Below are 27,020 nucleotides of genomic sequence, written 5' to 3' on the forward strand. Positions count from 1 at the left end.
TTTTGAGGCTTGTGAGCACAGCATGCTTGTGATGTGCATGCTGGTATCAGTGAGTCACTGAAAACATCTGCTCATGCCTTTTAAACCCAGATTACACAGATGAGAAGACAAGCTGGTTAAATCATTAGCCTAGGAATTAAGAAATTGATTTCAGGTTTCAATTCTGCCTGTAAGATACAGGCAAATTAGTTAACTTCTTCCCTCCTCAGTTTTCCTGTCTGTAAGACAGTGACAACCCTGCTTCCTTCTTTTGCTCGAGTACCATCATCTGTTAACATCTTTATGGTTCACGGATATTACAGTAGTATAAAATATGTAAAATACTTTGACTAATGAACTTGTGAAAATCCAAGATATCTGAGAAAATAGACACTGACCATTGAGGAGAACTGGTGATTCCTTATTCCCAGTTATGGTAAGCAGGAGAAGATAAACCCCATCTTGAGATTTAAGCTGAGGTTTCTTTAGCATTCACAAAATTCAGGCCTAAAGTTAGAGGAGTTGGGAAGATGGTTTGGACAGGAAGGATTATGGTTACTTTATTTTCAACCTTAACCAGTGCTTTGAGGATGGGAAAGCAGAAATAAGATCATATGCAACTTAACTATTTCCTCTTTTGCAACATGCAAAAACCATCTCCATACTAGGTAATTAAGCAGCACGCTGGTGAACTTTTTGAGCACTGGACTGTGATTTTTTTATATCATTATGTTCTTACAGCAGCCCTTGGCACAGTTTTGGCCTGGGGCAACTAGTGGTCTTGCGGACAATTCACATGCATGTGCTGGGAGTTAGTATGGGCGAGGGACAACTCTCAAAGAGTCGATTTGCATGTGGTCACCCTGTTTGGAAGGTAAGAGTGTTTAATGGCATAGAAATAGGCTACTCAATGCCAGCTGGCCTTTGTGCTTGAAATGAATGCAAGCGTATTTAATTTTTTAGTTTGGACAGTGTCCATGTGATCAAAAATATTCAGAAACAGCAACCGTGAAGGCTACTAGGGCATTGATTTACTCTAAGAAGAAAAAAACCTACAATGAAATAGAGTCAAGTAGCAAAAAGAAGTACGGAGAAACTGGGAAGTGCAACAGGGGAAAAAATGTGAGTCTGAAACACCCCCTCCCTGTTCATGCACTTTGTTCTATATAAAGGCTGATTTTCTATTTCTATGGATGGGTAAGGGACCTTCTGCATTCATCTGCCTTCAGGTCTGTGTCATCATCCACGTGTCAGCAGAACAATCATCCACCTCCCACTTAAAAAGACTCCTACTTTGGGACAGGCTTCTTTAACAAGGGCAAGAACAAAGTTATGGTGTCTTGTGTTAAACATGACAGTAGGCTATCCATCACTCCACACTGGGTACACCTCTGAGATGCTCTCAAGAGTCAGTTGGGCTGCTATTTGGAGACAGATTCCAGACAGTGTTTAGATCAGACGTTTGGAATTTTTTCAGGGTTAGAAATAAAGATCACAGTATAATGATACATGGTCAGAGCTGGTCATTGCATAACTTGGGTAGAATAACTTCCCTTATCCCAGTTCCCTGTGTGGAACCAGCAGCTACTGTCCATATGCAAGATATTCTGTATTATTGCTGGGTAACCAGGACTTCCATGCCTGTGAGTGTACAAGTTGACACAAGCAAGCCTAGGACAAGTAGATTTCATAATTAACTGTTTGCTAAGGGTCCAAGTTCTACCTCTCTTTAAGCTGCCAACCTGCACCATGTCTGGTGTAGGCAGGGATGAAAGGGCAGGACCTGGAGTTTAGGGAAGAATAATCTCATTATATATATGTCAAATAAATGAAGAATGAGGACACTGGACATGAAACCATTTATAAATTCCCAAACAACGAGGCTTTTGAACAAGATTTTTTTTTTCTCTCCTCAATAGGTGATGTCAGCAAAGGTTACTGTAATAAACACAAGGTAATTATCTTCTGCCTTATTTTTGAAATGTATTCCTTTAAAAATAATAACTTCTGGTGCTCTAGTCCTAATGATAGTCAGATTTATTAGCTTGTAAGAAAAATCTAAATGGTACATCCGTATCTTCATTTAATTTATCAATTGCCTGCTGCTATGTTTAGCTATCTAAACCGTATGCCATTTTGTGCCATTGTTTGAAAGATAACATGATTGCTTGAAAGTCATAATATTACTTCAAGAATTTACTGGCTGTGAAAAAAATGTAACACAAGCATCATCTGTGATTCGTACAGGGTTTCATTTTGAAGCTACAGAAGAACAAAGGAAAACAATCACTTAGAAGGCCCCAGGGCTAAGGCACAAGCAGGGAGTCCCTGCAAGCTTGCTCATGACCTTGGCATCATTTTCCACATATAGGGGAATGATAGCAAAGCCAGTTTAATTTATTTTTCTCTCGGAATTGATGGGGATAATGCTAGTGGTCTTTGTTTATAATTGGCCTGTTCAAGAAAAGGTAATTTGCAGAATTACCATTAGGATGTGTCTAAAGGGTGGGGTTTTTTGTTGTTGTTGTTCTCTCACAGTGAGAAGGCTAAAATACATATTTTAGCAATAATTTTTTTTAAGTAACAGAACTTAATATGCCTATTACTAGTTTGGAGTCTGTTTATTTTAAAGAGATTAGGTAATGGAAAACTGAAAATCCTTAGGTAACGATAGTGTCCGTTCCTGAGGCAAGTTTATGCAACTGATTGCAATACGGGTCCACTTTCCTTAGGTAATCATGGCTATGTCAAGGCACTGTGCAGTGCGCTTTTTCTCTAATAAGAGATGGCAGTTTCAGTGTTTCTACGTCAGCACTGAACAATTGGCAATTTTTTTAATAGCAGAAATTCTTCAAATACAGCAATTTTTTTCCGTCTTCTTTTCTTCAGATGTTCTCTTCTCTCTAAGCTTTTCTGGTTGTGTGCAGTGTGTCGTCCCTCAAACCCCAGCCTTTATTTCTGTGCTAGCTGTTAGTCAGACAAATGCATCTAAAGTTTGACAGTATACCTCAAATCCTCCAAAATATTGCCAAATAGTGGTGTTGTACCAGTATGGCAATTGTTTTTAATGCTATGGATAGTGGTCAATGTATAAATATTTTAAGGTATGCTGAAATAAAAAATGTCTTAGGTGTAGATTCTTAACTAGGCAATTGTTAAAATTGGGAATTTCATAATATAACCTGCCTGCTACAGCTCTACATAAACATGATATTACTATATATGTGCCAGGAAGGTGCACAAACAAGTAGACTTGGAGGTTTTAGCTAACTTTAATTACTCTTGGGAATAATAAACAGATTCAAACCAAGTTTACTTAAACTGCTGACTTACTGCAGAAAAAATTTATAAATTTCAAATGTTCTTTGTCCACCAATAAATCTAAATAGTTAAGCTTTACTGAAACATAGATCATTACAAGACCTCCCCTCTGCATGTACCTGCCTCTCAGTTTCTCTGGAAATAAATTACAGTTCTGCTGGACTTTCTGTCAATATACACATGCATATGTATCTCCATCTGCTCAATCACTTGTGACAGATTAGTTTCCTCTGTTAGTGTATTCCTTTTCCAAGCTATGGATAAAATTCAAGTTTTCATTTGATGGTGTCCTCGTTACATTTTCAGGCTCCAGGGAGTGACCCTATGGTTCTTTTTGAGATAACTAAAACTGAAAATTTATTTTTTTATTTTAAATAATGTATACCTTCTCTGCTTTCAAAATCTGCCTCTTCCTGTTAGTAGCAGGTATTGTTTTTTGAAGACACAGTGCCAAGCAATACATCAAGGAAAACATGTTCTTTGCTTTAGAAATTTGCATTTCTGGACACATCATAAAAAATACAGAATGAATAGGAAATACAGCAGGGGTCCTCTTCTACAGCCTGTTGATGTCAACAGAAGGATTTCTGTGGCCTTTACACAACCACTAAGTGACCAATAGACTTGTATTCAAAGGGTGGTATACACCTGCGAGAGTTTCAGTTTGACAGGATCATGAGGGAGGAATGCTACACAGAAGGTTGGCAATGAAGAAAGCTGCAACTGCATAATACAGTGGAAGAAGGGAGTTTTTATCAGAAAAAAAGCTATGTAGGAGAAGACACAAAGACAAGAAATGAAAATAACCCACCACAAATTGTATAGGAAAAGAAAACAAGTGGTTAGGCATAAAGTCTTGGGCAGAGAGAAAACACAAGAGCAGAGATGCAACACACAGACTGATTCATTTAGGGACTTAAATCTTAATTCAATTTGAGAGTACTTTTTGTCTGAGAATTGAATAAGTCTTTAAATTTTTCTACCTTCAAAAAGCAGATTGACAGATCTGCTATTTGACTAACCTAATTTTATATGGGGTGAATTACAAAATCAGAAACAAGAATTGGAAGGTGTCCGTACAGCTCCTCATGGTCTTTGTGCTGACGAAATGTTTTTCAGCTTCTGAGGGAACTGTGTCTACATGAGGGCTACTAGAAAAAACTTACTGTACAGGGCTGTTTGAACATCACACTTAGCCTCACAGTGAGTCTGGCAAAATGATATTTATTGGACCTTCTTAAATAATCTCTTGGCAGTACATGCACTCTTCACAGCATATTTATGCCTGAGCACTACATTCTGAAAAAATACCACATAAGCATATTAATTCAGTTTGTGTCATACTTACTAACTTTACTTGCAATTATAGAGAAATTGTACTGTGCTGTGCTTTCTCTGTCCAGTAATTCATTAGTAGCAATGGTTCCTTCAGTAGCATCTATTGTAAAGTAGCTGTCTGCATCATTCTTCCAATCGATGAAGTATCTGTATGTGAAAATATTAAACAAAGTAGATGCAAATGTGTAAATGTTACTCATTTATCATAACAGCAGTCTAGCTAGCTCAATTTTTGTTGTTTTTCTTTTCCCAGCTATTACCATCCTTCCAGGAAGAAGACAATAAAGAATGATTTGTTTATTTATTATTTGCAGAGTTGGAATGCTCAAGGGAAAAGGGGATATAATAAAAGATTTAGTACTTCTGGTGTTCAGATTATTTGAAATCTTTGAGCTCCCAAGAATTTGATGCACCTGATCATTTAAACCAGTCACTTTGGAAAGTACTAGATAGGCTTAGAGGGAAAAAGAGACAAGATATGTGAAATAGTGCTTAAGGTATGAATAGCGATGAAGAGTGGATCAGATCTGGTCTCTTTACATCCATTTGTAGCTGCAATAGGCTGGAAGTAGCCTCACTGGGCTTACAAAGAGGTGTGCTAGTGGATCTATACAGGCTGTTGGCACAGTCTGCTCAAAGATCCCTCACCTAAGAAATGTTGGAAGAGTCACAGTATGGGAGATGGAAAAAAGTGTGCTTATTCCCCCACACCTATAGGAGCAATAAAAGGCTCTTTGCCCTTGGAAAGAATAGGCAACTTTCAGTTTCACTGGAGCTGTGAGGAACAGGGCAATACCATTGTTTTTTTATTCTCCTGAGCCTTTGTTTGTAAAAAAAGTATGAACATAGAACAAAATCAAAACTCAAATGTGTACTTATTTGTTATTTTTCCCTAGCAAGGACTTAATAAAAAGTAGAGATGCGCTTGTAAGCATAGGTGCTTAAAAGCAATCTGATAATTATTCCAAACCCATTTCCCTTAAATGGTAATTAATTTGAAAGTCTGTTTTCACATTTGATGGTACTGTTTGTAGTCATAACAAAATAATAATTTTTCTGATGCAGTGCCGCCAGCTACTAATTTCCTTTTCATTGTTAATCTCTTCATACCTTGATGATGTTTCTCAAAAACTAGGCAGGATGAAATTGCGAAAGCTATTTGTGAGCAGTAGGCATTAAGAACAAAATGGCACTCAACAACAAGTACGTTTAGAAGATCATAAAGTCTACAGGACCATGCCTACGTCACCTCATTGCATGTAAACCAGTGAGAATAAGAATGAAAGCTAGTATTTCCTTTGCTGATTAGTGTGATTTAGGGAAAGAATATATAGGGAATGTAATGATAAACACTTATGTTTGTTGCTGTAGAAGGAAGCAATGGTAGAAGGGGGTATATGGCATATTCCTAAAGAAAATATCTCAGGTTGGGACTCAAGAATGCTAAGAGCTCAGGAAGATTTGAATAGTAAAAAATCACAAATAAGGTACCATGCTCCTTGGAGACATTTTGTTTAATCAAAATCACAAGAAAATTCTATCTGGAGATGAAATAGGTTATTTTATCAATTGACAGGCATCATTACAAGTTCACTGCTTTATTTGAAAAGCCTCAGAAATGACTTGCTAAAATACTTGCAGGATGTATCCTTTTACACAGCTGAGCAGGCACATTTTCTTGAATATGATAATATTGTCTACCCATATTTGTAATTTCAATCTCATTGTTCAAAATTTGGTAGACATAAAAATTATGAAATATATATAAACCATTTATTAGAAATATCATTATACTGAGATACTCTTTCAGGAATAGTAAAATTACTCTTTTGGGCTTTGCATGTTTAGTAGATTATAATTTCTTCCCAAATTAAATATGCAACCACACATAAATAAATGGAGTCAAAGCATGAGAAAGTAACTTTGCTTATCTTTCCCCTTAGGAAGATGAGTTTTGTCTAAGTACCCAACATACCACAGTACAAGCCAGTGAAGAAAGTACAGGACCTAATTCAAAGCACAGTGTAGGTGATAGCCTCCTTCACCAAGAGGCTTTGAAACTACAGAAAACATATTCGGTTTGAACACTGTTGTGTTTGAAGTTGAGTTCAAGCATGAATATTTGTAGGATCAGAATCTGATAGTCTATCTGCAAGCATTCACATAGGTGGTTAACTTTATGCACAAGCCCAGTATAACTACTCCTAAACGTAAGCATCAGTAGCATCAAAGTTCACAATAAACACTGCAAGACTAGCAATACTCCTGCTGAAACTAATGGCAGAATTCCTCTTGGCTTCAGTGGAAGTGGGATCTGTAGAAATTGAACAGTTTGATAAAAACAGAACTGTAACTGTTCTTCCAAATTCATTGTCTTCGCCTGCATTAACACTGTGGAAACTATTATGCCAGCATTCTTAGCATTGTCAGTCTTATTATTTTTTTTACTTTGGCATTGTGTTTAAAGACATCCCTTCCTTCTCTCTCCATGTGCTGCTTATATGGTAAAATTAGGGGTGGAACAGCCAGTCATTTCAGACCATTCTAAGAAGCTATATATTCGATTAGACTACAGAGGGAAGAGGAGTAGGAGGAAGTATTGGAGATGTATTGCTTAATATATATTTACAGGAAAAACTGCAAACAAGCAGCCATTCTTCTTTCATTGGTTGTCCATGTACAGCACCCATGAAAATATCTGGCAGAAGATCCTCTTACAGACAGCTCTTCTGCACATAGTATTGCTCCCAGATACTTCAGGAAGTCTGTAAGACTTAGTAAAAGAGTGAATGGGACCCCATCTGTCTGCTTTTCAAATGGGAGTTTTCGGAACATCCCAAAGGGAGGCGACTTTTGGGGGAGGCCCTAAAAGAAATGTAGGTTCCTTTTACAGCCCAAAAGCACTATTTTGTACAGTCTGATGCTCAATGTGAGATTCTTTGTAAGCAACACAGCAAGAGTTAGTCTCTTTTTAAGGCCAACAGTATCGCCTGACCTCTGTCTTTTACTTGGAAAAAATGCTTTCAAGAAGAGAAGAAATGGGAAAAGGGTCTCCAACCAGAAAAATCAGTAACTTTCCAGAGATAAACCCAGGTATCTGGGACATAAAGCCTGACATTTGTTGTTAGATTGTGACATAAAGAGGAACACTCTTGAAATACTGCTGTTAGGACAGCTGTCTAGATCTTCTAATTATGGTCTAGCAGTTTGAAGCAACCGAAGTTGGTTGGTTTGACTGCTCAGAGTCCTTGCAAGACAGATCATGGATAACTGCACTAATCCCAAGAGGCAGCTCTCTCCTTGAAAAGTTAGGGACAACTGGCACAGCCTTACTTGTTGATGTAGGACACAGCAGTATTATTTTTCAGAAGTACCTGAACAGGCCTGCCTGGCAGCTCTGAGTACCAGGACATTGATATATTGTTCATATTCACTGACAGGGAAGAAACTTTGAACTATATGAACACTCTGGATAAAAGTCCTTCAGACTTGACTCTTACTATTTTATAAACCAAATATTTCCATTCTGACTCTTCTATTCTACTTGATGTACAAATATAGCTATTCTTGGGAAGACCCAAACAATGTTAGCAAAGGTATATCCTTCCACAGTTATCCTCCTCCCACTTCAATAAGTCTGCTGGGAAGTATATTCAAGGAGTGAGCTCTCTTCAGTGATCACAAATATACACACTGCCATCTTAGGAGCTCCAAGAATAATTTGCATTCATCTTGGCTAAATGGTGAGGCTGTCTGTAGCTCATGGGGTCTCACAGAGCACTCCCCTGAAAGAGGGCTCATGTTCTTAAGGAACGTGTGGACGAGGCATTGCGGGACATGGTTTAATGGGCATGGTGGTGTTAGTTGATGGTTGGACTTGATGATCTTACAGGTCTTTTCCAACCTTAGTGATTCTGTGATTCTGTGATTCTTTTGAAGAGCAGAGCACAAAGACTGTGTCGACTCTAGCTGCAGCACAGAAGATAGCAGAGTGCTTGATGAAGCTCTGTTGAATACATGAGTGATAGCAGATCACACTTGTAAGAGTAACAGGAACTCTGAGCTGTCAAGCAGCCAACTGTAGTTGCCTCAGACTGTTATACTGTGAATAAAAGAACTGGACAGCTGTCCTGCTGCTGCTATGGAAGTAAGAGAGTGTTAAAACACAGACAATAGGTATGGTGCAGTGATGGTGAACATGAGGAGAGGAGCTCTGACCTGCCCAAGCTGCTGAAGGGAACAGGGAAGAAAAGATGCTGTCTACACCCTTTGTCACTGTTTGTATAGTAAGCAGGGAAGGGAAGCATGGATCATGCCCCTAGAGATGCTGTTAAGCTGAAGGCACTCAGACAAAACTTGCTCCTGCTGCAATAGCATGCATACAGAAAATAATCTGAAGGAGCAAAGTACATTATAGTTGTACTTGATGATCTTACAGGTCTTTTCCAATCTTAGTGATTCTGTGATTCTGTGATTATTCAATTGGAATTGGCATGAATATGGAAAGGAATCATCCAATTCAGTGAGCAGTAACACATTAAGCATTTAATTACTGGCTTTCCCTTTTATTTTACTGTTCCACAAATAGGGTACAGTAATTGCAACCAGCTTTCTAAAAGAAAAAAAGGAAAAAAAAAAAAAAGAAAAAGAAAGGTGAGGGGGGACATTCCTTTAATTTTTATATTTGATACAGAGTTGTCCTTCATCATCTGTACCACTCATCAGGATAAATATTCTTGTCTGTATTTCAATTTCTATTGTGAAACCATACCTTAAGCAGATCCAGATCATGAATCTAAGAAAACCCAAACCACACATTTTCTGTGTACAGTCTGAATAATTTGGCTGCCAACCCAGTTTAGAAAGCACGTTATTACTCCAACTACAGCTTGTCAAACCCAAGCACTGGAATGAAGCATTTTAGACGTAAGAAAATTCCTGACGCGATGGAATAAAAAAAAGTATCATTTCTAAGAGAAACTATGCTTTCAACCATGCTTTTCCAACCCACAATTTTTTCCAACTTCAAGTGTGTACTTAATGTCTTTTTCTGTAACTGAACCATATTGGAAAGAGGAAAGGTCCTTTCTTTCACTTTCTGTAGCTTCTTGACTGGCTGGGCTCTTTTCAAGTTTAATTTCACTGAAGGTACTCTTCTATTGGGTCACCAGTCCCTTCTGATCTTCCCCAAGCACTGCATCCTTGCCCAGCCACTCTGGAAAGCCCCTATGGCTGGTCAGTGGTGGGAGAGGAGGAGCCCGCAGCTCTCAGATGGGCTAAGGCACCTCTGAGAGTGCTTGTGTCACACTGCAGACACTGAGGAGCTGGTTGTGATGCAGGTCTTGATTTAGGCAACTCAGTCAACTGAGGTAGAGGCAACTTTCTCAGTCCAGGTTGAATTGTTGGTGTATTTCGGTGCTTGAAACTGGTTTCTTTAGTATTACCCACTTGAGAGGTTTCAGTTTGACCACTTTGAGAAAATTGCTACTGAAAGTAGTGCTGGTGATAAGAAGAAAATGAGCAATATATATGAAATGTTAATGTATGCAAATTAGCTATGAATCTGTACTATGAATCTTAAATGATTAAGGGAATGAAAGAATTTACAGAAACTCAGACTTCTGCTTTGAGGGAGACAGATCATGGGAAGAAATGGGAACAACAACAACAAGACAAAGTTAATGCTGATCTTCAAAAACAGAAAGGATAACTGTCCTGGTAATTTCTTTCCTGTAACTGAAGGCTACATTTTGTATCATGTAAAATATCAGTTCTGTAGGCCAACATCCTCAGAGATAACTAAGTGACTGATTTCAGAAGATGTGGACTTAAGTGATTCCTCTTTTTCTTACTAAATTACTTCGTGCCTCATTGCAAGGAGTATCCTCGAGTTAAAAAAGGCAGTGGCAATATGAGCTCAGCACAACCAGAAATTAGGCATTTGAAGATTAATGGCTTCTGATCATTGTGCCTTTGTGCAGAATAGACATTTCCCCAAAAAATTCCTGTTGATTTTTTTAGTTTGAGAGGGACAAATAGTCTGGTTGATAGAGGTGTTTTATGAAAATACCTCAACTTGTCTCAACTCACACTTTGCTGATGTAAAGCACATTCCTTACTCTGGTACCTAGAAGATAGAACACTGATTTTTGGGAGAAAAATTTTGCAAAGAAAGGTGAGGGATGAAATAACTGTAATGTGATAGATCACTATTTATGTGACCTTAAATTGTTTAAACTGCATTCACTATAAGATTTATTTAAATACTGAACTGCAGGTAAATTACATTCAGAGTTTATGTCAACCTGGGACAGTTAAATACCACCCATCATATCAGAAATAATAGATAGGAATCTAAACAAAATTAGAAACGTAAATGACAGATAATAAGATTCATTTAAGAATTGTGATCACTTAGGATTTTTTGTAATTCCAATACATATATAATAAAATACATGAAACAAACATGCAAAGCAGGAGGGGCAAAAGGGGTAAGGGACTAGAAGAACACAAATGAGACTTTAGGTGTAATTTGGCTACCTGAGAGTCCAAAGGAATTTTCATGAGTAGGATAATCATGTGCTGTGGCTGGAAATTAATAGATTACTGCATATAACCAGGTGTTGAGAAAATGACACCTCTACAACAGAATTTTGTCTGGGGCATAATATTACTAGATAGATGTCAACAAATTTGAGGGATTTTACAGAAGAGCAAGGAAAATTGTCTTGGGTCCAGGCATCATGAGTTATAAGGAAAGATTAAAAGAACTAAAATATGTTTAGCTTGGATAAGAGGTGACAAAACAGAGGCATGGTAATGGTCTACAGATAGCTGAAGGGTTTAAACACTGAGAAAGGAAAGGTATTATTTTGTTCAGCACAGAGAAGCAGAGGGGCAAAATTAAGAAAGGGAAAATTTATGTTATGCAGCAAAATCTGTCTGGCAGTGATGTATATTACACTGCACACAAGAGAATGATACAAATTCTGTCACTTGGTATCACAAAGCTAAGCTAGGTAAAGTAATGGAGACTGTACAAGAAGAGAAATTTCTAGAAAGAAGGACAGAATTATCCTATTAGTTCCTGTAATGCTAAACTCTGATACATAACAGGAAACAGTATCTTCCTGCTAATCATACTCAGTTACAAATCTGCTTTGAGATGCAGTTCCAAATATTTTAAAATATAACCATAAAAGTTGTTTGGTTTGTTTTTTTTTTTTTAAGATTGCACTTATTAAAAAGTAGAGAAACAGAAAAACTACTACTACAGTGAGAAACAAGAAATTCAGACTTCAGGTAAGCCTGAAAGAGATTAAAATGATAGAAAATGTAATGCGTTGAAGCATGCAAACCACTTTGTGTCCTCCAAAATCCCATCCTGCCACTGAAATTTCCTTCCTGCAATTCCTAAGATGATCTATTCACTGAGTTATCATTGTGTAAAAGTAAAAAAAAATCATATAACCCTACATACATATTTGAAACACTAAGTCTGTTCTTTATTGCTCTTCTCAAATGTAAGTGCTGAACTCTTCTACTGATTACTGGAAGTATCTTCCATTCCGGTTAAGACTGAGGAATGATTGCCATGATTTTGCTAAAAGTGCAATCAAGAATTTTTAAAGCAAGTCCTCTATGGACTATGCATGCTTAGAGAAGCCATGAAGTTCAAACAAGTATAATTAGATGTAACAACATTTTATTTTCCTGTGCTAGATGATACAGTCATCAGAGTTATCTGCTTTTAGGGCTAAATAGGATAGTTAGATTTCCAATTCGTCCTTGGGGCTGTGGTACTTGAATCAGTATGAAGTTATTTCAGTTTCTTTTTATACCTTTGTTTGATTTAAAGATTACCCTTGGTTCTGAGTCTTGTGGTTTTCTATTAACTTAAAAATGCTGTCTCATGAGGTTTTACAAGAGCAGCAATGGTAAATATGTTTTTTTCTCCTCTGTGCAGCATGATAATATGAAATAAGGTGTAATGCACTACTTGTCTAACAGTGGTAGACAATAGTCTTTGCATATCATTCATGTTGTCCTGTGGTAATACAACCACAGGGTTCCTTCGGATAATTTTTAAGTGCCCTTTACACTGTACAACCCAGCAACTGTTGTTGATATAGAAAAGATTAGATATATGCAATAAAATAAAAATACTTTTTCTTGAATAAAACTCTGTTAATATAAAAAATAAGTTTATTAATATAATGAAAAGAAACAGAACCTCTCTTGTGCAGAACTCTTGGATTTAATATCCTGGTTTTAATACTGTGATACTCTGCTTAGAGGAAATAAATCCAATCAAACTTATCTACTCACATAAAAACATTATCTGTTATATTCATAGTAAAAGTTATTAGAAAAATCTAATGCTAATAACAGCAAAATAACATTTGAAGTTTTGCTGTAAAATTTTCCTGTCATTAACCAAAAAATGTAAAGGACATGGTAATATTCCAAAGTGGCAGATGCTGTTCTGCTAGGTTGCCTTGTTTTGCTTATATGTTTAAATAATTTATTAAGCCATCTCCCTTAATGGGAGCAAGAAGCTTTCAGTACCTTTGCTGAATATCTTCAGAACACTGCTGAGGTGTTAGAGGTCAAACCAAAGGAAACCTTGACTGGTTTGCTGCCAGATCTTATCCTTTGGGTAATCCCATGGACACCAGCTGGATCCAGGAAGATCCCTACCCATGCAGATACATAATAAACTCAGTGCTTAACTTTTTTTTTTTTTCCCCCAGGGGTGGGTACTAGGCATGAATTAAAACACCCCTGCAAACACACAAACAAACAAAAAACCCCAACAAACAAAAAACAAACCCTAGCTGAAATGTGAAAAGGAACCAGCACCACCATTCAGTCCTATCTAATTTTTGCCGTTAAATCTTAACATGTCTCCTAAGTACCCAGTCAGACAGTCACAGAAGGGCATCTGCTGCTATTCCAGGTTAAGTGGTTATTTCCCACCCTCACGTCCCACCCTGCTTCCAATCAGTATTAGTCCTACAGTTCTCCCAAATGCGATTTCCTTTTAAAAAGAAATGGACCAGTTTGTAAAGAAGTAGTTAGGTTTCAGCTGTTTTCTAATCTAACCTGTTTCACAAATTGGGTTAATGGTCAGTTACACTTGCAGAACTGATGCCAATACCCCTCACATGGGTGATGTTTTGAAATGAGCGTCTCAAGGTTGCATATTCAGATGCAACCAAAAAATGAACAGCCAATGTAGTTGGTCTGACTTGCTCTAAGCTCCTTTACTGCCCTATAATAACACAAAAACAAGGTGATCATAGGTAGAGAGGTCTTAGTGGCATTTATTTGTTCACAGATGATAGCAAAAACTAGAGATGCTTATGTGGGGGATGCTATGCAAGTGTGTAAGTGGCAGAATTGTCTTTCATATTATACCACATCACACTTGCCACACCTAAAAATAAATACACCCCCCAATTTACTGATATATTAAAACATTTCTGACAGATTTACTATGACTTTTCTTTGATCATTCCACTCAAAATGCTGTATTTCTTATGATTTTGCAAAGATTTTTGAAGGTACTTAGCACTAATGTGAAGCTGTTGTAATAGTCCAAGCTGAGTGGTTTTGAACATCCCACTGAAGAAATGTATCTAGTCTTTTAGTGGAAGGATAGCTTTGTATTTGTTAAAATATTTTGGCTTAAAAAGCAGAGAATTTTTGGATTATATTGATAGAAGCCCAAGTAAGTTGTTGTACTCCTCTGTCCCCTTTTCCAAAGGAGTTCAGCAGGGTAATTTCTCGGACTGATATGCTGTGAGCTGTACTCCAGCCTTCCCAGAATGAATCTTTTCTATACTGCATATCAGGCAGTGATGCTTTACAGGACAGCTGGAATTGCTACACTTTGGGAGAAGGAGCAAACGCTTATTGTCAGAATGTCCCATGCCTATCATCTTCATGCCTTTCATATAGCACACGATCTTCCGCATGAAAAAATAACACAGTTTGAGTCTTCTGCATACTACATGACTGGGTTCACAGTCCTTCATACATGGCTGCATACTTATGCGTTTTTAATCAGGAGGGTGAAGTATTAGTTATTTTAGCAGTCAGTAGCTTACCTGATTTGGAATGAGTAATATCAGTGCAAACAAATTATACTTTGCTCCTTTGGAGAAAATCGACCATTATGCAGAATTAATTGACAGGGAAGCAGTGACTGCAGACAGCCAGACTCTAATGATGGGTCAGAGTGAAGCGAGGGAAGCTGTTAAACTTTTCATAAGCCTTATAAATCTTACATAAGAATTTTAGTAAAACACGCTAGGCAATATAGGAAATAAAATGTGCTGCAGTTCAGTTATTAGCCCTTCCAAACTGCCAGTTCTGCCTGTCTACAAATTCCTGTGCTTCCTCCCCCCTCTCCCTCTAAAGATTTTGTTCATTTGTTTATCAAACCCTTCACTCAGGTCAATTGTCTGCTCTGCATTTCTCGTTACCAGCTGAGTATCTTATCAAAACCCGTTGTCATTTGGAAAAGGCGTTGTTTTTATTCAGTTTTAACATCATTTTTCCTGCCTCATTGAGCAGGCAGAACTGCAAGACAGCCAGGCAGAGGGAAAGCTTTCTCCTGTAGTTTAATTAAGTCTCAGTTGTTTGGACTGTGAGCAGCAGTAGAAGGCATATTGGACTTAACCCCCTCACTCCAGGCTTAGCAGTCAATATTGCTATGGTGGGAAAACAGTAGACCACTTTCTCTACCAGCACCACAAATTATAGGCCCTGAACACCATTTCACCCTGATTTTGAAAGGTGCATGTTTGCCCTCTGCACAGCTGCCCATGGTTTGTTCTTTCAATCTTCATTCTGCCTATAGCACAAAGGACCCGCCACCTGTATTCATCGGGGCACCCAGGCACTGGAGGGTGCCTCTCACATTTGGTGAAGAGGAGAGCAAGGCTCCTGCTTTGTTGATTTTAGGTGGGGAAAGGGCATGCTGGGATGGGTGTCTAGATGTGTATCAGTGTCTCTATCAATGGACAGAGTGAGTATAGAAAGACAGGGAGCAAATGAGTCTGAGCAGACACCCCCAACCCCTAAAAAAGCTGAGAGGGGGAACACAGGTGTGATGACTCCATCAGATATTCAGCCTCAGTAGAAGCTGAAACTTTATTTTGTACTTGGGTGCATGCGACCTAACTAGCATGGGATAAGACAGGGATGCTTCCTGGGCCTCCATTCCCTTGCCTGGACTGAAATGCTTTGTCTTCTGATAAAGTGCTAAGGCAATAAGTAGCATAGCTGCTATAAAGGAGAGCAGGCTGAGTGGCATATATTCCACAGGAATAATCTTTGATTGCTTTGCTTTTGCATCACGTAAATATTAGCTCTGCTGTATATCTCTTGGGTACTAAAATCTGAACACATCTCTCATATTTTTCCCCAGAAAAAAGCTGAAGTAAAATGCTGATGCTGAGACACTCAAAGAAAAAGCAAATAATAGCAATCATGCTGACTCTAGAGAAAACTGCAGCACACAGTAGAGGATTTATTGCTTGCTTAGGTCCTCAGCTGGGACTCACTTGGTTTGTCAGCTGGATCTGCAAGAGGAAACCCTCACTGAAGTCAGGAATTGGAGACTGCATTGTTGCTTTGAAGCTGGTTTGGTGAAGCACTCATAAAGTAAGAGATTATTCAGGACAGCTCTGACACTGCAGGAGCTGCTGCATTTTCCTTTTTCATTTCTCCTCCTCAATCCTCTGCACATATAAAGAATCACAGTATCACTAAGGTTGGAAAAGACCTGTAAGATCATCAAGTCCAACCATCAACTAACACCACCATGCCCATTAAACAATGTCCCACAATGCCTCGTCCACACGTTCCTTGAACACCTCCAGTAAGGGTGACTCCACCACTTCCCTGGGCAGCTAGGTCCAGTGTTTCACCACTCTCTCAGTAAAGATATTTTTCCTAATATCCAGCCTGAACATCCCCTGGCACAACTTGAGGCCGTTTCCTCTAGTCCTGTCACTAGTCACTTGGGAGAAGAGACCAACACCCACCTCTCTGCAACCCCCTTTCAGGGAATTGTAGAGAGCAAGAAGGTCTCCCCTCAGCCTGCTCTTCTGCAGACTAAAAAACCCCAGTTCCCTCAGCTGCTCCTTATAAGACTTGTGCTCCAGACCCCTCACCAGCTTTGTCGCCCTTGAACCCAGAATCTGCAGAGATCGATATAAGTATGGAGTCACCTTTTCACCTTACTAATTTCATGACAGCCCCAGGCAAAAGTTAGTGAATAAGCACCTCCTTGCTCCCCTTTGCACACTGATGGGCTGACCTGAGCCAAGTCAGGTCCCATCATTTGCCTCTAAAATCAGTTCTTCTGTCCTCCTTCCTGAGCTGGAATTTCTGTACTGTGTTTCCTCCATCCTATTTTCATATTACTGCCTAAATTAATCTCTTATTATAAATCTGTAGACTTACTATTTACATGAATGCTGACAGCAGTCTTTTTAATTTTCTTTTGTGTTTGCACATATTGAAACTCAGCATTGTTTTTGGATTATCTTTGCTACTTTTCCATATCCAGCCATCTTAGATGATCCCGTGCCATTATTTGCCACACTCTCTGTTCCAGATTAGAAAAGACTGAAGTCGCAGAATCACAGAAGGGTTGTGGTTGGAAGGGACCTCTGGAGGTCATCTGGTCCAAACCCCCTGCTTAAGTAGGGCCATCTAGAGCCAGTTGCCCAGGACTGTGTCTAATGTTTTTTTAATATCTCCACAGAGGGAGACTCCACCATCTCCCGGGACAATCTGTTGCAGTGCTTAGTCACCCTCACAAAAACAAAGTGTTCCCTGACATTCAGAGGGAACCTCCTGTGTTTCAGTTTGTGCCCATTGCGTCTGGTCCTGTTACTGGGCACCACTGAAAAGAGCCTGGCTCTGTCCTCTTTGCACCCTCCCTTTAGGTATTTATATGCATTGATAAGACCCCCCGAACCTTCCCTTCTCCAGGCTGAACAGTCCCAGCTCTCCTAGCTTCCCGTCACTTCATCATCGTTGTGGCCCTTTGCTGGACTCTATCAGTATGTCCATGTCTTTCTCGTACTGAGGAGCCCAGAACTGGACACAATAAAAGCAGAAATATCTGAGATCTGTCTGCAGGATGTGACTGAAACTTCCAAACACATAGATCTCAAAAAGTGTGTAACTCTCAAAACCCCTGTTGTTTAAACTTAAGTAACAAACCTGCACGCAAAAAAACCCCAAACCAAATATATATGAAACTCTATATGCAATAATTAGTCAAACTTAATAATAAACTTCAGCATTTTAGGACAGGAAAGTAAAGCCCATGTTTAAAGGAGAAATTCAGGTTGAAAGGACCTGGAATCTGACTAGGTTGTGATGGTTAAAATAGATGTTCTTCTGGAAAGGGATGTAAGAGCTTTAATTAAAAATGTTGGGATGCTTAATTTTATATTAGGAAGATTGTTTCAGGTTTGACTTTCTGTACCACTGTGCAGAATAACCAACTAACATGCTTCCCTGTAATACATAAGTTTTTCTTAGACATTGGTTTAAGTCCTGACCCTTCATAATTCTCTTAGTGTCAAGCCCTGAGAGGTTCACAGCTTGAGGTGATACGGCTGCAGCCATTAAATCTCTGTTTCAATCTCACCATTGCTTTCTAGAATGCTTGAGAAATCCATTGCTAGAGAAATTTAGAATAAGAGCCCTTGATCAAAAATAAGGAAGACTATTATTTGAGCTAAAGTAAAATTACAGTGAGTGCCTCTGGGATGCGAACTGGCTTTGTAAAATCACATCACCAGTAGTACAAGTGCTGTGAAGTAAACCAGAACTATTATAGTCATATTGTTCGTTTCCCCTCACTCTGCCTTCTTAGCTATTCTCAATTAATTTAAAAGCTTTCCCTGCCAAGCTGTTCTTTTCTGCTTTGGAGCTGAATGCACACTTCTTGATTTTCAGCATCCACTTCCCTCACAAACAGGCCATTCACTGAAAGCAGTAGTCCATAAACTTATTGGATCTACACATATATTTAGTTCTAAACTCGTGACTGATATTTTATAGTTTAATATGATTGCATATGCCAGCTGAAGATCACTTGCTGTTTTTCACAAGCTTCAGTAAGTTGATGAATTACTGACTGTAAATAAAGGTTACTGGCCTCTCTCAGTTTTAAAGTTTGTTTTCAGTTGTTTTTGACTTGCTGGACTTAGGAAATAATATTTCATGCTTCAAGTGCTTCCAGCAGTCAATCTAGGAATATTTATGCATGTCAAATGAATCCTAGCAATCTTTTATTTGGGAAGGTCTCACCTTCCTCTAGCGCAAGCTTTCTGACTTGTGCCAGAAAGTACTCACCTTTGCTCCATGTTCCTGCCAGTCCTGCGAAAACCCACACAGATCAAAAAGTCAGTCTGTATGTGCTCCAAAATGACAAAGAAAGATTTTTCAGCTCGTCTCTGGCTGTTCCCAGTGAACATGCTGCAGCATCACAGAGGGCTAATGAGTGACAGTACATTTACCTTCCCCACCAACAAATGGTGTGTGATCCCTTCAGCCTCAAGTCTATAGAGTTAAGATTAAGGTTAAAACAAATTTGCACTTTTTTTGTAGTGGCTACTTGTAGCAGCTCCAAGCTGATCCCTGGAATCGCGGTACCACAATCTTTGAATTAATACAACTGAGTCCCTTGTCAGCTGAGCTGTGGTGACTGTCTGCTTGTGTGCACCTAATCCATTGCAAATGTGAAATAAAACATATTAATTTAAACTACCATGAAAGGGATTACCATAATAATTTGTTATACACATCTTGCTTCATGGTAAAGGTAAAGCAGAGAGATACAGTCAGTTGCTGTGACTCTGCTGAAGAGCAGAAATTCATTAAGCTACAAGAAAACAGTTCCCTTTGAAAGACAGTTTATACACAGAAGAGGAAGATTTTTCTACCTTGTGTTTGAAAAGAAGTCACCTTTCTGTTCAGTCCCTTAAAACCACACAGTTGCTGAGGAGGAAGCCAGCTCATACAAACATAGAGAACAACAGAGCGGTACATGGGATCCTATGGGGAGGAACTTACAGGAAGAGGACCATGGAGTGGAGGATGTGATTGCCTGAGGTCATGAAGACAAAGTCTAGGAGCCAGAGAAGGAAGCAGAGGAAGAGTCAGAAAGTCAGGGAGAAATGGGAGGAGGAAGTAGGAGTTTGTTGCCCTATATAATTTCCAGCATTGCCGGAAGGTAGGTAGATGGGGATGTTGTGTGTATTGTAGCTGAGTGTTCACTGAGCCAAATAAGACTGGAAATTAGGGAGGCTGGTGGGGAAAGGGCAGATGTGTTGGTCAGATATACCCCTTGGGATTCAGAGAAAATGTCAGGATAGAAACCCAGTTTCTATAGTTCTAGAAAGAAGAACAAAGTAACTGGAACAAAGAGAAAAAAAATACATCAAGCCACTGAGATCAAAAAAGATGTCTGTTATCAGCAGAAGAAAGAAAGGCAGTAGCGCGGAACGCCAATGAAGCTAATAGGATGTGGTTCAGGAGGAAAAAGGCAGAAACCAGCTGTGGGAGAAAGAAAAATGGGCTGTGAAATAGGAGACTGGTATTAGACTGCCAGATCATAGGAGACAAAAGAAAACAGTGGGCTCGCAGGAGGACTGAAAAAGATAGTAAGGGATCTGCAGCAGGAACTGAGAGGTACTGGTGCAGGGATTTGAATTGGTTAGTCTGGATAAATTAGAACTTGGAACGGAGGACTTAAAAGTGCTTGAGGAGACTGGGACTTCAGTAGAATGCAAGGGTAAGAGTACAGTTAAAATTGTGACAGAAACAGACAGAAGGTAACAGAGCATGAAGTGTGCAAAACTCGCCAGTCTTGAGTCTCACCATCTTTTATCTGTGCAAAAACCGACTGGCAAAGCATCTTGTTCCCCTCCAGCAGGATACCATACACAGAAAAATAGCTATCACTTAATCTGTTATTAAATGAAGAGGTTTGAGGTGCTGGAACTAGATGTCCCAGTCTTTCTATATATGTAACTATAAGATTTATTTTGATGTCACATGATGGGATTTTTCTTTCTGAAGAAAAAGCAAACTCAAAAATTGTACACACAAACAAAATCCAGAAGAATTATGGGATTGGAAGGTCAAGCACTTTCCTGTTACACATGTAACTTTAATTAATCTTGTTTGTGCTTGTACCTTAAGATAAAGTATTTAAGGATTCAGGAAGAAACCTACTATTTGTATTTTCTTGATCTTTACATGATGAAGTATTGCACTGGGAAAACAGAACCTACCCATAAAAGTTTCTGGACCACTATGAACTAGTTCAGAAAATAAATAAGGCTTTTCTTTTGGAAGCACTTGCAGGGTATACAGCCTTGTCCCCAAGATACTGAGGGCAGGACTGACCTGTGACTAGTACACATGACTTTTTTTGGTTTTTTAATATCACGGTGTCATGGCTCTGGACTTGGGCAGGAAAATGCACAGTCCCCACATTTCTCCTGCTTTGAGTGGTTCTTGCGGTTCATAAGGCAAAACTCCTGAGTCAAGCAGAGAAGATCTGAAGGGCAGTGTAGTGGCACAGAATATGAAACTCATTGTAATGGGAGTCATATCTGGGGTTAACATCAGGGGCAAAAATCCTTTCATGCTTTATGTCAGAAGATCGTCTCTTCGATGCGTAAACAACCAGCTGGATGGCTGAGCTCAAAGAGTTGTGTTGAATGGAGTTAAATCCAGTTGGCAGCTGGTCACAAGTGGTATTCCCCAGGGTTCAGTATTAGGACCAGTTCTGTTTAAGATCTTTGTCAATGATCTGGATGAGGGGATCGAGTGCACCCTCGGTAAGTTTGCAGATGACACCAAGCTGGGCGGGAGTGTTGATCTGCTTGAGGGTTGGAAGGCTCTGCAGAGGGATCTGGACAGGCTGGATCGATGGGCTGAGGCCAATTGGATGAGGTTCAACAAGGCCAAGTGCCGGGTCCTGCACTTGGGTCACAACAACCCCAGGCAATGCTCCAGGCTTGGGGACGAGTGGCTGGAAAGCTGCCCTGCAGAAAAGGACCTGGGGGTGTTGATTGACAGCCGGCTGAAGATGATCCAGCAGTGTGCCCAGGTGGCCAAGAAGGCCAATGGCATCCTGGCTTGTATCAGAAACAGTGCGGCCAGCAGGCCTAGGGAAATGATTGTCCCCTTGTGCTCTGCATTGGTGAGGCTGCACCTTTAGGGAGTGCAGGGGGGACCTTATCACTCTTTACAACTACCTGAAAGGAGGTTGTAGCAAGGTGGGTGTTTCTTTTTTCAAGTGATATACAAGAGGAAACAGCCTCAAGTTGCACCAGGGGAGGTTTAGATTGGATATTAGGAAAAATTTCTTCACTGAAAGGGTTGTCAAGCACTGGAACAGTCTGCTCAGGAAAGTGGTGTCACCACTCCTGGAGGTTTTTAAAAGACATGTAGATGTGGTGCTTGGGGACATGGTTTAGTGGTGGACTTAGCAGTGCTAGGTTAATGGTTGGACTTGAGGATCTTAAAGGCCTTTTCCAACCTACACAATTCTATGATTCTATAATTCTATCTCCAAGGAAATCTGAAAACTTCAAAGGTGTCAGTGCAAAGTTGTTGAACTTCACACACGCTGTTAGATAAAAGCTCACTATTCTAGAAAGCATTGCAGATAACGTAGTCTTGCCATCCGTTTGCACTTTCTTGTTATTTAGATAGCTCTGTCCATAACATTCATACTGTATGAACACAGGTAAAAGTTATTTTTAGGAAGTCCTAAGATTCCTTGTACCAGAAGTACAAGGATCTTTATCAAAAACATTTGCATATTTACAAATTACATACATTGTAATACACTACAACACAGGTGCTTTTTTTTTCTCCCAGACAACTTGTAACCATCATAAACTAGAGGATTCTGAGAAGAACATGAAATCATTGTTCTTTCCAGAAGTGCTTAGGGATTTTTAATGGTCACAAAGTACATAGGACTTCACCTTAACATTTATGCTGAGCATTTCTTGCAGCACTATGGATAAAATGGGAATAGACAAAATAGCTCTCCTGAGACACATAAACTCCAGATTTAACACAGTTTGAAAATCAGGTGCACTGGGGTAATGTTCCAAAACAGCTTCAAAGCCAGTCACCCTTGCAGGCGTTGAATACCTGTGGCCCCTTTTCTCCTTGTGCTTAATTTCCTGTTTCTTACTGAATGTGTGCTCTGTGCCCTTTCATTTCAATATCTCTAACAAATATCATCCCACAAAACAAACATTTGAAAGTTCCTGACTTGTCCAAAAACTTGATTCCGGTAACAGGAGAAAAGAGAAAAATAATATAAGCCTCAACATTTTCAATGGCTTCCAGCAAAATATTTTTCTTTTTCTAACAGATGAATCCAGTCTTCATTCTTAGCTGTTACCTCCCCCTTCCTGATGTGCCTAGCATAACAGAGCTGAAGTTTTTGTCTGATAAGATGGATTTAGTTGCTGTGACTAGTACTGGTTCCTTTCATGTGAGCTGTTCTAGCCTGCTTTTTTCTCCAGAGTTTTGCCTTCTGTTGCGTACAGTGCAGATTGGCCTTTTATCCCAGTCTCTATTGTTTGGCAGATTGTTTATTTTGTTGTCGTTGTAATGGGAATCTTAATGGCCAAACTGCTCTAGGAAAACATTTCAGAGAAAATGAACAAATTTGTAGAGAAACTGTGCCACCCAGCAAATTGTATAGGCTGTTGCTTCAGAGACCATTACTTGCTTTTCCATGTTTGTTTAGAGGACATATTTACTCAGAAGACGCTCAGAATCTTTCTTTAAAAAATGATGAAACTGATGGAGCCATTCTTTCCATCCATGAGATGATCTAGATTTTAAACAGCTGAAAGAGCATAATTGGTTAAGATACATTAAGTTGCAATCACATGCAACTCTTTCAAACTCATTTATGCTTTTCTAACTTCTGCTCATGTACTTTTTTTTCAGTTAGAGGACATAAACTTATGGAGTATTGAACACTGATACATAAGTAACTAACAATTGCACATAATTTCTTTTTCTGTTTGGACTAGTCAGCATTTGGATACAGGTAGGTTCTTCCAGAGCATAATAGCATGGTCAGATCTCCAATAAATTAGTAAGAATTTTATCATTAAATTCAAAGAGCTGGAGATGAAGCTGAATACAGAGTATCAAATATATCCTTACGTAAATGAGAGCCAAGGAAGAGATTTCAGGACTGCAACATGAAAATTGATAGAAATAAGTGATCTTACGAAGCCGGAAGAAAGCTGCATGGAGAGTTTTCCAGCTTAATCTTCTCAGCATGTCAACAGACTTACTGGAACACTTCCGTCTCCTTAAAGAAAAGTAACTCCCTCCAAAGTCCACCGAATTAAATGTGTGGCTTACTTCTGGGTAGGAATGGGTTCCTCTGAGAAATCAGTAATACTGGGACATAGTTCATGTTTTCCCCTGGGCATGAACCAGCTGAATCGGTTCATAAAGTGACCCTGGGATCACTTCTGTAGTTTGTTGGTGTAAGGGGTCAGCAAGTAGATCAGTGAGACTAAAATGCACAGGTATTTTATAATATTCGTTGTCTTTTAACTGTAGATGGGTATTTGGACACCCAAGTAATGATTTCAGGGTTAAAGATGTAAACATGAACACTTTAAAATGGTTTAGGGTTCAACATTACAGTGAAGGCAGTGTAAGGAGAAACCATTGTGAGATAATGATTTTTCCTGTGTAGTTGCAAATGTAGGATCAGTAACTAAAGCACTTGAGTCTCCTAGGAGGGTTTGTGAAATAAAAAACTCTCACTGAGGAATGGTTACACATTCAAATGATTCTGCTGTCATATGAAAAACTGTTCAACAATACGATTAAAGGCTTGCTATCTGTTTGCAAGAGAGTGTAGTTTTCAAGAGAATGTTGACTTCAGTGGGGCTATTTTCATAGGCTACCACCAGGGAAAAAGCTTCCCACTTCAGTCTTTGTTAGTGAAGGTTTTGATCCTTTGTCAGGGAAGGGATGTGTCACAGATACACGAACAAATACATTTCTGTATTAGAAAAGAATGAAGAATGTATTTAAAAAAAAAGTAGTGAAGCAAACAACATTAGTAATAGTTTTATGGAGTAATTAACAGTGAATTGATGAAGCAGAAGTTAAACAGTCACTGTTGCATGTTAAATTTTTTGCATATGATTACAACATATCATCTAGCATGTTTATTGTACATTTTGAGAATATAAGTATTGAGTCAAAAAACTCATAGTTAATAAACACGGATTAAAATATCCAAATTACATTTCTAGTCAAATATGCATGAATGTGTATGCACTTGGTAAACACTAGTGGCATTTTCCTGTTCTGTCATAGTCCCATTTGATAAACATTAATATTTAAAGATCGATGACTTCCATTATGTCTGCAATATTGCTTACGAAATTCTGGGAATAAAAATATTTCCTGAAGTCAGGTAAGTCCAGCATGAATGGGTACTGGAAGTATGTATCATGACTGCCTACATCTTAGACCATGTCTGCGCAGGAGCTTCCTTATTGGTACATGAGTCTGGTGCACTTTATAGTTTCTAATGTGGCTGGGAATAAATCAACAAAATCAATATATTACATTTGTATAACAGCCCCCTTCTCCCTTTTATTTCAGGAAAATAAGCTATACCAGTAAATGAGAGGATTTGCTTGCAGGGGTTTACTTGTGCTGAAGTCTGCTGAACACAGCCATGTTGGTCAGCAATCACGTCCCCACAGCCTTAGCCAAGACAGATGTAGCAATTATTTATGAAAGCATTTATTCTTTGCCAGATGTAGAGAATGAGTGGTTCATGTGAAAGGGGCAGTGCTCACTGTCACCTGTTGAGGTACAACACAGACGTAGCATGTGCAACCTCCTTTTTCACTCCTGTAGTTCAGACCTGCTTTTGTGGAAGCCCCAGACATCAGGCAAAACAATGTTTTTACTTCCTTAGTCTGAGCACACCATCTCTGAAGTCATGTCAGTGCATGGTAACTTATATGATCTGACTGATAAGAAGCTGTCAGCACTTAATGTATTTTTCCCGATAACCTACCCGAACTAGCATCTCTTTTCAGTATTTTTCAGAGCAGCAGTTATCTGTTACAGTGACAGACTTGGAAGACTTTATATCTTCTTACTAAGCTCTTTGCCACTGAGTCTCGCTGTCAGCAGCACTTTGGGTTGTCTGAGAGTTATTGAAGGAGGAAAATCTTTCTTACCTAACCGAGCTGCTGCCAGCATCAAGGTCCTGTGCTGTGACTGCACCTATAATGGTACCCACAGGCGTGTCCTCATAAACCTCCATTGTGTACACAGGCTTGCTGAAAACTGGAGGTTCATCCATGTCCAACACATTTATCTTCACAGTGGCAGTATCTTTGAATGGACCGACCGAGTGAAATCGATGGTCAAGATGGAGATTGGAGGCTTCGACTTTAAAGGTGTATGCCTTTTTTGTTTCAAAGTCTAATGTCTGTAGAAAGAACAAAAGCAAAACATCAGATTTGACTAAAGATTAAACATTGCAAAAATCATTTCAGTAGGATTAATCTGACATAATTTAAGACAGCTTCGGTGCAAACTTCAGCTCCTGAGCTAATCATCTAAGCTTGTTTTGCAGTTCATCTCATGCTAAGGTGGTTTCTGAAATAGGCCAGATGAATCATACCCAGGAAATGACTGTTTCTCCACATCAAAAAATTCAGGATGACTGGCATGGATGTCAACAGTTACACTGTAGATGTCTGAAGTTAAATGAGCAAGATTCATCTCTTGCAAATGAGCTGTGTGCAGGTTAGCCAGAGATTTCCTTTCACAACTCCCATGCACAGACAATCAGCAGTCTCTAGCTGATCCAGTTCCTTAAAGAGAAGATTTCCATGTCTTTTAGCAGGGAAAGATTTCAGAGGACGGTGACAATGATGGAAGTGAGCCCAAATTAAAACTCTGATATATACCAGTGGGTCAAACCAAACTTCAGGTGTGGCTCGGAATGTGAATACAAACTTCACCTGAACCATGTTTTTCCTGTAAAACGTCTATCTTAGCAGTGAACTGCTATTCACACCGTATATTTGAGCTGCATGTACGTTGAAAAATGCAGACTTTGTCTCTGCCTTGTGATCCTAGGTGTAATCCATAAGGTCTTGAAGGCAGCATAGCAGCTTTTGTGTACCTATGTGGGTTTTTGATGGAAATGCATCCTGCAATCAGATTGTTTTGGTGTTGGTTTCTGTCAATGTACATCAGTTTAGTGCCTTTGGTTTTAGAAAAGTAATCATCTCAGAAGCCTT

General features: G+C 39.1%; 1 protein-coding gene across 2 annotated transcripts in view; it reads right to left on the minus strand.

Moving 5' to 3' along the window:
* The window catches only part of CDH12 (cadherin 12), a 155,193-nt gene that overhangs the window by 13,954 nt on the left and 114,219 nt on the right, over positions 1 to 27,020 (minus strand). For both annotated transcript variants that reach the window (XM_059815688.1, XM_009821563.2), the window contains 2 exons: positions 25,947 to 26,200; positions 4,649 to 4,785 (listed from right to left, as the gene is read on the minus strand). In XM_059815688.1, the coding sequence (XP_059671671.1) occupies positions 4,649 to 4,785; positions 25,947 to 26,200 (391 nt within the window). The remainder of the gene's footprint in view (positions 1 to 4,648; positions 4,786 to 25,946; positions 26,201 to 27,020) is intronic.

The sequence above is a fragment of the Gavia stellata genome, chromosome 3 (genome assembly GCF_030936135.1).
Source record: "Gavia stellata isolate bGavSte3 chromosome 3, bGavSte3.hap2, whole genome shotgun sequence".
Lineage (NCBI taxonomy): Eukaryota > Metazoa > Chordata > Aves > Gaviiformes > Gaviidae > Gavia > Gavia stellata.